The sequence below is a fragment of the Leuciscus leuciscus genome, assembly GCF_965113295.1.
Source record: "Leuciscus leuciscus genome assembly, chromosome: 22".
NCBI lineage: Eukaryota > Metazoa > Chordata > Actinopteri > Cypriniformes > Leuciscidae > Leuciscus > Leuciscus leuciscus.
The window spans coordinates 600,385-612,884 of NC_138746.1; the positions used below are offsets into that span (position 1 = coordinate 600,385).

The 12,500-nt window shown below is 42.7% G+C and overlaps 2 protein-coding genes across 3 annotated transcripts in view; one reads left to right on the plus strand and one right to left on the minus strand.

Annotated features, from left to right (window-relative positions):
* Window positions 1-4,323, plus strand: part of LOC309486139 (phosphofurin acidic cluster sorting protein 2) — a 93,475-nt gene extending 89,152 nt beyond the window's left edge. The window contains exons 24-26 of one of the 2 annotated variants that reach the window (XM_082153310.1): window positions 1-3,838; window positions 3,893-3,926; window positions 4,137-4,323. The exon at window positions 1-3,838 is cut by the window's left edge and continues 319 nt beyond it. The gene's annotated coding sequence lies outside the window, so the exon portion shown is untranslated. The remainder of the gene's footprint in view (window positions 3,839-3,892; window positions 3,927-4,136) is intronic. The other variant, XM_082153311.1, reaches the window with a different exon arrangement.
* Window positions 4,324-4,610: 287 nt separating this feature from the next.
* Window positions 4,611-8,291, minus strand: mrpl2 (mitochondrial ribosomal protein L2). Its single transcript, XM_082153482.1, has 7 exons — window positions 8,152-8,291; window positions 6,775-6,847; window positions 6,527-6,692; window positions 6,084-6,225; window positions 5,502-5,728; window positions 5,360-5,433; window positions 4,611-4,827 (listed from the first exon to the last, which is right to left on the minus strand). Exons 2-7 carry the CDS (start codon window positions 6,838-6,840, stop codon window positions 4,630-4,632), a joined length of 873 nt encoding a protein of 290 aa, XP_082009608.1. The 5' UTR covers window positions 6,841-6,847; window positions 8,152-8,291; the 3' UTR covers window positions 4,611-4,629.
* Window positions 8,292-12,500: the final 4,209 nt, after the last annotated feature.

A 12,500-nucleotide genomic window follows, 5' to 3' on the forward strand; every position in this document is an offset into this window, starting at 1 on the left:
TTAGGTCATGATGAACTGTACGGTGACGGCTAACGTCAAGCACTTTCTGTTGTTTTTGCTACTTTATCATTTCTGTGAAATCCTGTGTAGAATGTTGCATGATGGGACGGGTCCTGAGCACGTGTGTGTGTCGAGAGGTCGTGTTGAGGTGTTTTGCTGTGAATTGAAATGGATGTTTTTTTACCCCAAATGTAAAAGTTTTGTGTCTTTGTGATATTTTGTAGTTACACGATGAATCTGAAACGCTGAACTGAACCTGCCTTCTCAAAGCACACACACTCTGGACAGACGAAGAGTTCCTGGCACTTTACTAATACCTCTATGATGTGTGTGTTAGCATGACTGTCACATGACACACACCGAGCGTAACGGCCCGTTCACACCAAGTCGAGTCAGCTTTATTATACAGTACAGATTCACATTGATCTCTACAGAAGAGCCATTATTCAGATCATTATAATGTAGTTAAATCAGTGATATTACTGAATATTAGGTTTATTTTAAACACAAACTGAGTGAGTCAAGGACGAAAAGCATAATATCGAATACGCTTTAATATTCGCTCGAACTCGACAAGAATCACAACTATAACGATAACGACACAGAAGAACGATCTCGTTGGAATCACTTTCAGAGTGATTTTATTCCAGCGGATGAACCATAAAAACACTGACAGCCAATCAGAATCCATCCTGCTTTAAGAACTCGAGCATTTAAAGCGACAGACGACAAACTGCAGCACTTATGATCAACAGAAGGATATCATCTAATATAGTTATCGTTCTTGGTGTGAACGTGGACCTTTACAGAGATGCTCCTGTTGTCCGTCATACAGCACAAACACACTCATGTGTGACCAGTGTAACTAGTGAAGCTGTGGTGGTCATGTGATCATGGATCAGAGTAAACCGCACATTAGTCTGACGTCAATGAAAGCCAGTGTAATTTTGACAAGCCATATTTTGCAGTTTCGTAACAGCACAAGCTGCAGACGCTCACGTCTCTGTCCTGTTCATGAGTGACAGGAACGAACTGAGGCATCATGGGAGATTGAGTGTCTGTGCTTCAGTCTGAACCTTTTTCAACACTGGGTTTTAGTATTAAATCAGTTTTCTTCAGTCCTTCTTCAGATCTGACAACCGTTTGCATTCATTACATGCTGAATTAATCAGTGTGTTCATCTGGACTGTTTGATTTGGTGTGTGTGTTGAATGTTTAAAGGTGTGTGTTGAATGTTTAATGGTGCTTCTCATGTGATTGTTTCAATGGCAACCCTCATTTAGTCATTTTTGCTGATGAATGTATTGAGATGCTTTAGTACCTTCTGTTTTTACTCCCAAAATGACCACTTAAAATACCAAAAGACTCCGGTTCATGAAAGCTTCTTCATCAACAGCAGATTCACACGCAGTATTTGCACTTTTACTACAGTAAACTGAGTTCTGGAGATATGAACACTTTGATTTAAAGGAACACTCCACCGTTTTTTGAAATAGGGCTTATTCACATTCTTTCATACATTTAGATAGGTGGGTAAATGCATTTTTGTCTCAGTGCATGCATTGTTTTAGTTTGACAGGGTCGGCGCTAGCTTAGCTTAGCACAATGAATGGAATCCTTTGTTGCCAGCTAGCATGGCCCTAGTAAAAGTGAAAAAAAAAACATACCATTACTTCTTGTGGCCTGCGTATTCACAACGAGTACAAATAGCGATGCAGATTAACACTAGGCGATTTCCTAGGCAGATATTGACTTGGGACTATATTAGGGGGAAGCACAGGCGAAGCACAGCTACTTAGGCGAAGCACTAGCTGCTACTTGGGCGCAGAGATATCACGCAACACATGAAATCCCACGACTTCCGTCAACATACCGGTGTGAATAGTAGCTGCCTGGCTATTTTCCCTACAGTACATGAATGGCGATGAACATGGCAGATTTTGTGTGAGCCAGAACCATACCTATATACAAGAGTTTACAGAAAATGAGTGGAAATAGAACGACAGGAGGAGGTTGCGATCGCTCAACAGCCTGAGGACGTGAGGATGAGAGCCAACACGAACTGATGGTGTGAATGTGGGGGAATATGCCAATCTATCCCGACTGAAATAGAGTGTCTGTGCTGTGGCGAGTGGGACAGTTTTCGGCCATCGATGACCAGGCTCAACGCGTCAGATCAAGATGAGCGTGCCCGCAGTTGTGTCACAGCTACCGAGGATTTCACGGCGCTGATCCATCCGGCAGTACTCGATTTTTTTTGTTTTTTTTTTTGTTTGGTTGTTCATGCTAAACAGGTTGAATTCATCATGAGGTTATACTAGAGGAGGCTAACGTTATTTGAACCGTAGTCTATATAGTGCTGCAGCTTCTCAACATATCTTACAACCGAATAAAGACACAGATTAACATAAGGAAGAGTAATAAAAGACAACTTACATGTGCACTTTGTTCTGCCTGTGCTTTGAAAATAGATGGGATGGGACGGCCGTATGTTTCAGACGTAGTACCATCTTTCTGGGCCCATATTCCATTTTTTCAAAGTAACTTAGTCCTCCGGTGCAAAATGCTCTTCGCAAACACGATACTGTTTAATTTTGTAGAGAGGCGTTGACGTACAGATATCCAGAGCTGCTAGCCATTTATTTCTCAGTTCCACATTCGATGGAATTCTGTGAAACATTACATTCGTGAATGTCCTTTGCTTGTTCTCACAACCTTTTGCTACGCAGGTAATATAAATGTTTGCTGTAACTTCTCAAAAAAAACAATCCAAAAGCGAAGACACTCGGTGCAGGTCACGCGTGTTGTTCTTCTTCTGTGTTTTGACTCGTTGCAATGCACACCGGTATGTTGACGGAAGTCGTGGGATTTCATGTGTTGCGTGATCTCTGCGCCCAAGTAGCAGCTAGTGCTTCGCCTAAGTAGCAGTGCTTCGCCTGTGCTTCCCCCTAATATAGTCCTAAGTCAATATCTGCCTAGGAAATCGCCTAGTGTTAATCTGAATCTCTATTTGTACTCGTTGTGAATACGCAGGCCACAAGAAGTGGGTTACGTGGGTTTTTTTTTTTTTTTTGGATCACTTTTACTTGGGCCATGCTAGCTGGCAACAAAGGATTCCATTCATTGTGCTAAGCTAAGCTAGCGCCGACCCTGTCAAACTAAAACAATGCATGCACTGAGACAAAAATGCATTTACCCACCTATCTAAATGTAGGAAAGAATGTGAATAAGCCCTATTTCAAAAAACGGTGGAGTGTTCCTTTAAAGTCCCTCCCAAACCTGAAACACTTGCTTTCTTCTATGGAATAAAGCCACAGTCAGAGTTTATTTGTCCATATAATGAAAGTCAATGGGGTCCAATGTTGTTTGGTTCCCAACGTTCTTCGAAATATTATCTTTTGAGTGTCACAGGAGAGGTTTGGGTATTCTGAGTAAATAATGACAGAATGATGAATTATTGCTTTAAGAACCACTAAGAGCTCTTTCCACCGGTGCGTTTACATCATTTCCTGAAGGGATTCTGTGTACGTCTGTGTACGGGAGTGACATGAACTCTTCTCAAAGTATCATATTAACCGCATGTCTCCATAACTCCACAGCACATTAATAACGACTGCGTTTCGTACAGTATGTGTGACGCTGACCGCAGAACCTTTGCACAAGGCCTCATTTTTACACATGACAGACTTTTGAAAACACGATTTTACCGTTGCATGTTTTACATTTGGAGTATGAAATGTCATTTTATAACGCTGCTGCTTTCCATGCTTACACATGCAGTTGTGTTTAATAAAGGGTTTTTAACCACACAAGATGTTGTTTGTGTGTGTGTGTGTGTGTGTGTGTGTGTGTGTGTGTGTGTGTGTGTGTGTGTGTGTGTGTGTGTGAACAGACGTGACACGTGTGTTGTGTGTGTGTGTGTGTGTGTGTGTGAGAGAGAACAGACGTGAAACACGCGTGTTTGTGAACAGACGTGACACAGGCGTGTTGTGCGTATGTGTGTGAACAGACGTGACCCGTGACACAGGCGTGTGTGTGTGAGAGAACAGACGTGAAACACAGACGTGTTGTGTGTGTGTGTGTGTGAACAGACGTGACCCGTGACACAGGCGTGTTGTGTGTGTGTTTGTGAACAGACGTGACACAGGCGTGTTGTGTGTGTGTGTGTGTGTGTGTGTGTGTGTGTGTGTGTGTGTGTGTGTGTGTGTGTGTGTGTGTGTGTGTGTGAGAGAACAGACGTGAAACACGCGTGTTTGTGAACAGACGTGACACAGGCGTGTTGTGTGTATGTGTGTGAACAGACGTGACCCGTGACACAGGCGTGTGTGTGTGAGAGAACAGACGTGAAACACAGACGTGTTGTGTGTGTGTGTGTGTGTGTGTGTGTGAACAGACGTGACCCGTGACACAGGCGTATTGTGTGTGTGTTTGTGAACAGACGTGACACAGGCGTGTTGTGTGTATGTGTGTGTGTGTGTGTGAACAGACGTGACCCGTGACACAGGCGTGTTGTGTGTGTGTTTGTGAACAGACGTGACACAGGCGTGTTGTGTGTATGTGTGTGTGTGTGTGTGTGTGTGTGTGAACAGACGTGACCCGTGACACAGGCGTGTTATTGCGAGGCTCAGTTTATTGCGCGGGTGTGACGAAGCTCTTGATGGGCGGCAGACGTCTGATCTTGCGACCCGCCCAGCCGCCCTTCCTCTGCCAGAGGCCGCTCGAGGGCCGGATGCCCAGCCAGCGGTTTCGACCCGCCTTCCCGATGATGCGCTTGTTGTGGTCCACGTTAGACACTCGGCCCACTGTAGCGACACACGTCTCCAACACCTGAGAGAGCACACGCTTTACACAACATCTGGAGCATTCACACTCTGCTTACACTGACCACAAACAAACTCTAGATAAAGCCTAGTTTGATTAGATAAGAGCCTAATTAACTATAAAAAATAGTTAATGTGGCCACATTTTTCCACCAATGAGCATGAGTGACCAATGTAAGGAATAAATACAAGAAAAACATTAATGTTGCCTCTCCAGAAGCAAAGTAGTTTGCTTTCTTTTATCACTCCATAAATCTGAAAATACTGTCAACAAATAATTTTCACTGTTTGTAGAAGTAAAATGTTGTATAATGATATATGAACAATAGATATGAATAATTTGGTGTGTGTGAAGCTGCTGAAGTGGAGATTGAGATTTAAATCTACAGATGCTAATAGATCAAAAGCAATGACAAACACTTAAATGTGTATTTTGGAGGTTTTCTACTTTACGAGTCGGAGAGCACATAGAGCTCAATGAAAAAACTGGTTTTGGAAAACCTTGAATCTGTGACAGGAAGTTGCGAGTGTTTCCTCACCTGAATCTGGTGTTTGGACGGCAGCTGAACGATGGCTGTGCCATTGACCTTCCTCAGCAACACTCCACAGGTTCCTGCACACAGGAGAGTCAGTCAGGAACAACTCACTGAGTGTGTGTGTCGTGCGGTGTGTGTGTCGGACCTGCGGCGCGGATGTACTGCGCTCCTTTCCCGGGGAGCAGCTCCAGGTTGTTGATGAGTGTGCCGATGGGAAGAGCTCCGAGCGGATGGGAGTCTCCCTCTTTGGCCAGAACCGCCATGCGTCCGATGGTACTGGACGACCGGATCACGTCTCCCGCCTCCATGGTCTCCGTGGCAATGATCCAGCGCTTGCGGCTGCCACCGGCGACCAGCGCAATGTCAGCTGATCTGTGTGCACAAGGACACGTGTGAAGAGGGGCGAGGACGAGCGTGACGAGGGGTCATGTGACTGTGGAGGGGCGAGGACACAAGGACGAGGGTGAGGACACGAGGGCACACGTGAGGAGGGACGAGGACATGAGGCAAGGGGCGAGGACACACGTGAGGAGGGACAAGGACGAGCGTGAGGACACGAGGGCACACGTGATGAGGGGCAAGGACACGAGGACGAGGGTGAGGAAGGGGCGAGGGTGAGGAGGGACGAGGGGTCATGTGACCGTGAGGAGACACACACACACACTCTCTCTCTCACTGACCTGCAGGGGTCATGTGACCGTGAGGACACACACACACAGACACTGACCTGCAGGGGTCGTACCGCACCTCCACCACCTTCTCCACGATGGGCTGGTCCTCGCGGCCCGGCTCGTAGCGCAGACGCTGGAAGTCGATCATACGGTAGCGCTGCTTGTGTCCGCCGCCAATACCGTGAGTCACGATCCTCCCTGCAGCACAAACACTGTCAGTGTGTGTGTGAAAGAAAGAGAGAGAGAGTGAGTGTGTGTGTGTGTGTGTGTGAGAGAGAGAGAGAGTGTGTGTGTGTGTGTGAGAGAGAGAGAGAGTGTGTGTGTGTGTGTGTGTGAGAGAGAGAGAGAGAGAGTGAGTGTGTGTGTGTGTGTGTGTGTGTGTGTGAGAGAGAGAGAGAGTGTGTGTGTGTGTGAAAGAGAGAGAGAGTGTGTGTGTGTGTGTGTGAGAGAGAGAGAGAGAGAGTGTGTGTGTGTGTGTGTGTGTGTGTGTGTGTGTGACCTGTGTAATCTCGTCCCCCGGTCTTCTTCATGCCGATCGGTCGCACTGTGTATTTCTCTCTCTGTTTCCACAGGCTCCGGTTCTGACACACACACGCGCTCGTCATGAACCCGCGACTTCCGGTCAGAGCCGCGGACACACCGGACACACCGGACACACTCGCGATCTGAGAGACAACACGTGATTAATGATCACCTGAAGTGATGATGACTGGTAATGTGTGATGAAGAGGAGGATGAAGGTCTGACCTGCGGTGAGACGGCGCGCGACACAGAGAGCGCGCTCAGTGCGCGTGACAGCAGACCGACGCTCATCCTCAGTCTGAACACACACCGCAGACACAAGAAAAACATTAATGCAGATGATAACTAATAAATGAATAAATAAACTGCATCTCAGATTAAACATGAGCAAACTGATCCATGTTAAATCACTGATCACCAGTTTAGCGCTGATAATATAAACACACACACACACACACACACACACACACACACACACACACACACACACACACACACACTCTCTCTCTCTCTCTCTCTCTCTCTCAATTCAGTGTGCTTTATGACAATTGTTTCAATGTATTGCCAAAGCATTTCCGATCATCATACATGTACACATACACAGAGCTGCCAACTTTTAAGTTCAGGTTGGAGTGAGGTGAGTGAGTCATCATTGAATATCAGTTCACATGTATAGCCTACTGTACTCTACTCTACTGTACATAAGCAACACATTTATTTTGTTGAATGCAGTTTGCATTTTTAGCACTATTTTTTACTTGTCTTGCATTCATTACTTGTGTGCTTATACGAGTTTAATTAAAATATAAGATACAAATTAGTAACTTTTTTTTAATGAATCATTTGAAAAATCTAGTGTTTGATCATGTCTAAATATGTATTAAAATGCAAAACCTAAAAATAAGTAAGCTGTTATGACCACTCTCTAGAGCAGCAACACCAGCAGACACGTGTGTATATAGCGCCACACGGACACCTAGTGGACAAACCACGGTGGACTCTAATTTTCCTAATTTAAAACCCTTTTATCCATTTTAACCTTAAATACTGCACTACCTGTAATATACATAATAAAAAAAATATGATTTTAAGTTGTCATTAATGGACCATAAGTATTGTACAAATAGTATTTAGTACCGAAAGATCTCCTCAACATATTTAATACATATTATTGAACTAAAATATAGAACATTTATTTAATTAAAAAATAGTTAATGTGGCCACATTTGTCCACCAATGAGCATGAGTGACCAATAAGTAAGGAATAAATACAAGAAAAACATTAATGTTGCCTCTCCAGAATAAATTATAGTGTAAGTGTCTTCGGCGTAATAACCGAGGCTTCACTGTGTGTGTGTGTGTGTGTGTGTGTGTGTGTGTGTGTGTGTGTGTAAAGCATTCAGATGTACTGACAGCGCTGGTTATGTCTGGAACTAATCTGACCGTTTGTCGGCGACATTTGTTTCTGATCTTTGTTTCATATCTCATATTCTCACTGAGAGATTTGCTGAAAGCGTGAGAGTTGGAAACCCTGTAATAATATACAAACACAAAATAAAATCAATCTCTCTCTAGCAGACAGAAGCACATGCGATCACTCACCGCGAACTACAGATCCACTCACTCAAAACATGAATATAATAATATTAATAATCCACACTCGCTGTCCTTCAGCTCGCGGCGTCGCGCATAACTCGCGTCACAGTCTCTTTCTTCTGCGCGTTCTCGCCAGCGGGCACTGCGCGCGCCACCGCCACCTGCTGTTCACTGAGAGGAACACCTGATACAACACACATAGTTATTTTGTATACGTATGTTATATTGTTGATGCTTATAATTATTGTTTTCCTGTAACAAATGGCTCTTATAATAATGAATAATGCGGAGGAAACCGGTAAGGGGAATGTTATTCGAACATGCTTTCTTCTGTCCTCTTTAATCCACCTTCTCATAATGTTAAGTTTGATGATGAATTAAATGTTATAGTTAAACAACTGGACTCTTACAGAGAGACAATATGCTATGGAGACTACAACATTAACTGGTCTGACAAAAACTGTAAACATAAACTCAAAGCACTTATGACAAAATTCAACTATCGACAAATGATTGAAGGACCCACAAGAATAACAAGGCAGACTAAGACCCTCATTGACTTGGCGTTTACTAACAGACCTGAACGAATAACAAGGATTTATCATTTGATAACTGGACTCTCGGACCACAGCATGACTTCAGCTGTCAGGAAACTGGTGAAGAAGCGCCTGCAGTACTTTAGTAAACCTGATCATGAAAAAATACAATTCATTATTCCTAAAAGTAGAATTGTGCAATTTGAAAGAGAGCTTAAAAACATAAACTGGGAACAAATGATGACACTAGATGATGTAGAGGAGTGTGGTAATTCTATGACCACTTAATGGAAAAATGTACAAAGCAAATAAAATCTAAACAAAAAGATTCTACGGTGCCCTGGATAAATAATGAAATACGAAAACTCATGAAAAAGCGAGATTTAGCTTTGAAAACATCTTTAAGATCTAAACTTAATACAGATCTCCTGACTTACAGAAGTTTAAGGAATAAAGTCGTATTTGAGCTGCGGAAAGCAAAAGTGACATATTACACTCATCTAATGTTACACACTCATCTAATGTTACACATATTACACATCTAATGTTACACACTCATCTAATGTTACACACTCATCTAATGTTACACATATTACACTCATCTAATGTTACACACTCATCTAATGTTACACATATTACACATCTAATGTTACACACTCATCTAATGTTACACACTCATCTAATGTTACACATATTACACTTATCTAATGTTACACATATTACACTCATCTAATGTTACACATATTACGCTCATCTAATGTTACACACTCATCTAATGTTACACACTCATCTAATGTTACACACTCATCTAATGTTACACATATTACACTCATCTAATGTTACACATATTACACTCATCTAATGTTACACACTCATCTAATGTTACACATATTACACATCTAATGTTACACACTCATCTAATGTTACACACTCATCTAATGTTACACATATTACACTTATCTAATGTTACACATATTACACTCATCTAATGTTACACATATTACGCTCATCTAATGTTACACACTCATCTAATGTTACACATATTACGCTCATCTAATGTTACACACTCATCTAATGTTACACATATTACACTCATCTAATGTGACACATATTACACTCATCTAATGTTACACACTCATCTAATGTTACACATATTACACTCATCTAATGTTACACACTCATCTAATGTGACACATATTACACTCATCTAATGTTACACACTCATCTAATGTTACACATATTACACTCATCTAATGTGACACATATTACACTCATCTAATGTTACACACTCATCTAATGTTACACATATTACGCTCATCTAATGTTACACACTCATCTAATGTTACACATATTACACTCATCTAATGTTACACATATTACACTCATCTAATGTTACACACTCATCTAATGTGACACATATTACACTCATCTAATGTTACACACTCATCTAATGTTGCACATATTACACTCATCTAATGTTACACACTCATCTAATGTTACATATATTACACTCTAATGTGACACATATTACACTCATCTAATGTTACACACTCATCTAATGTTGCACATATTACACTCATCTAATGTGACACATATTACACTCATCTAATGTTACACACTCATCTAATGTTACACATATTACACTCATCTGATGTTACACATATTACGCTCATCTAATCAGAATCAGAATCAGAATCAGAATCAGAATCAGAATCAGAATCAGAATCAGAATCAGAAAGAGCTTTATTGCCAAGTGTGCTTGCACCCACAAGGAATTTTTCTTGGTACTGAAGCTTCCAGTGCACATATACAAATACAAATACAACAAGAAACATAGTAATACAAATTCTAAGAATAAAATATATAAAAAAATTAAATAAAAAAAAATAGTATAAAAAGTAAAAAAAAGGGGTCACAGTTGGGTTTAGTCTGAATAAACATTTACAGATTATGAACATATTTACAGTATTTTGAGAAGTATGAATAATATAAATATAAATATCACCTGAGTTAGAGAATATTACACTAGACAGTGGGAGTCTAGTGCATGTTACAGATTATGAACATATTTACAGTATTTTGAGTAGTATGAATAGTATAAATATCACCTGAGTTAGAGAATATTGCACTAGACAGTGGGAGTATTGCACTTACAGGCATATGCCTTGGGGGGCATGTTAAGTGTTCAGAAGGGAAATGGCCTGTGGAAAGAAACTGTTCCTGTGCCTGGATGTTCTTGTGGCCAGTGATCTGTGTCGCCGTCCTGACGGTAACAGTTCGAACAGGGGGTGTCCAGGGTGAGTGGAGTCTGTGATGATTTTACCTGCTCTCTTCCTCACTCTGGAAGAGTACAGGTCCTGGAGGGTTGGCAGGGGGGCACCAATAATCCTCTCTGCTGTCCGGACTGTCCGTTGTAGTCTCCTGATGTCCGATTTGGTAGCTGAACCAAACCAGACAGTGATGGAAGTGCTTAAAACAGACTCAATGACGGCTGAGTAGAACTGGATCAGCAGCTCCTGTGGCAGATTGAACTTCTTCAGCTGGCGAAGGAAGTACAGTCTCTGCTGGGCCTTTTTCACAATGGAGTCAATGTGATTTGCCCACTTCAGGTCCTGAGAGATGGTAGAGCCCAGGAACCTGAATGACTCCACTGCTTCCACAGTGCTGTTCATGATGGTGAGAGGGGGGAGTGCTGGGGATTTTCTCCTGAAATCCACAATCATCTCCACTGTTTTGAGCGTGTTCAGCTCAAGGTTGTTATAGCTGCACCAGACAGCCAGCTGTTCAACCCCCAGTCTGTAAGCAGACTCGTCACCATTTTGGATGAGACCGATGACGGTGGTGTCGTCTGCAAATTTCAGGAGCTTGACAGAGGGGTCTTTAGAAGTGCAGTCATTAGTGTACAGGGAGAAGAGCAGTGGGGAGAGAACGCACCCTTGGGGGGCGCCAGTGCTGATGGTGAGGGTCCTGGATGTGAGCTTCCCCAGTCTCACTCGCTGCTGCCGGTCTGTCAGGAAGCTGGAGATCCACTGACAGATTGAGGATGGCATGGAGAGCTGAGTCAGTTTGGCTGTGAGAAGATCAGGGATGATGGTATTGAAGGCCGAACTGAAGTCCACAAATAAGATCCGTGCATAAGTCCCAGGTCTGTCAAGATGTTGCAGGATATAGTGCAGTCCCATGTTGACTGCATCATCCACAGACCTGTTTGCTCTGTAAGCAAACTGAAAGGGATCCAGAAGGGGTCCAGTGATGTCCTTCAGATAGGCCAACACCAGTCTTTCAAACGACTTCATGACCACAGACGTGAGAGCGACAGGTCTGTAGTCATTAAGTCCAGTGATTTTAGGTTTTTTGGGAACCGGAATGATAGTGGAGCGTTTGAAGCAGCAGGGAACTTCACACTGCTCCAATGATCTGTTGAAGATCTGCGTGAAGACTGGGGCCAGTTGGTCAGCGCAGGCTTTTAGACAAGCAGATGAGATGCCGTCTGGGCCTGAAGCTTTCCTAGTCTTCTGTTTTTTGAAGACTCGGCTCACGTCCTCCACACAGACCTTAAGCTCAGGTTGGATGGCAGAAGGGGGGAGGACGTGTTACACATATTACGCTCATCTAATGTTACACATATTACACTCTAATGTGACACATATTACGCTCATCTAATGTTACACATATTACGCTCATCTAATGTTACACATATTACACTCTAATGTGACACATATTACGCTCATCTAATGTTACACATATTACACTCATCTAATGTTACACATATTACGCTCATCTAATGTTACACATATTATGCTCATCTAATGTTACACA

Coding starts and splice junctions, on each gene's coding strand:
- mrpl2 (XM_082153482.1), bottom strand. CDS start 6,840: ATGAGCGTCGGTCTGCTGTCACGCGCACTGAGCGCGCTCTCTGTGTCG. Junction 6,226..6,526: donor CGGGGGACGAGATTACACAG/GTCACACACACA, acceptor TTTGTGCTGCAG/GGAGGATCGTGACTCACGGT. Junction 5,434..5,501: donor GCAGTACATCCGCGCCGCAG/GTCCGACACACA, acceptor TCCTGTGTGCAG/GAACCTGTGGAGTGTTGCTG.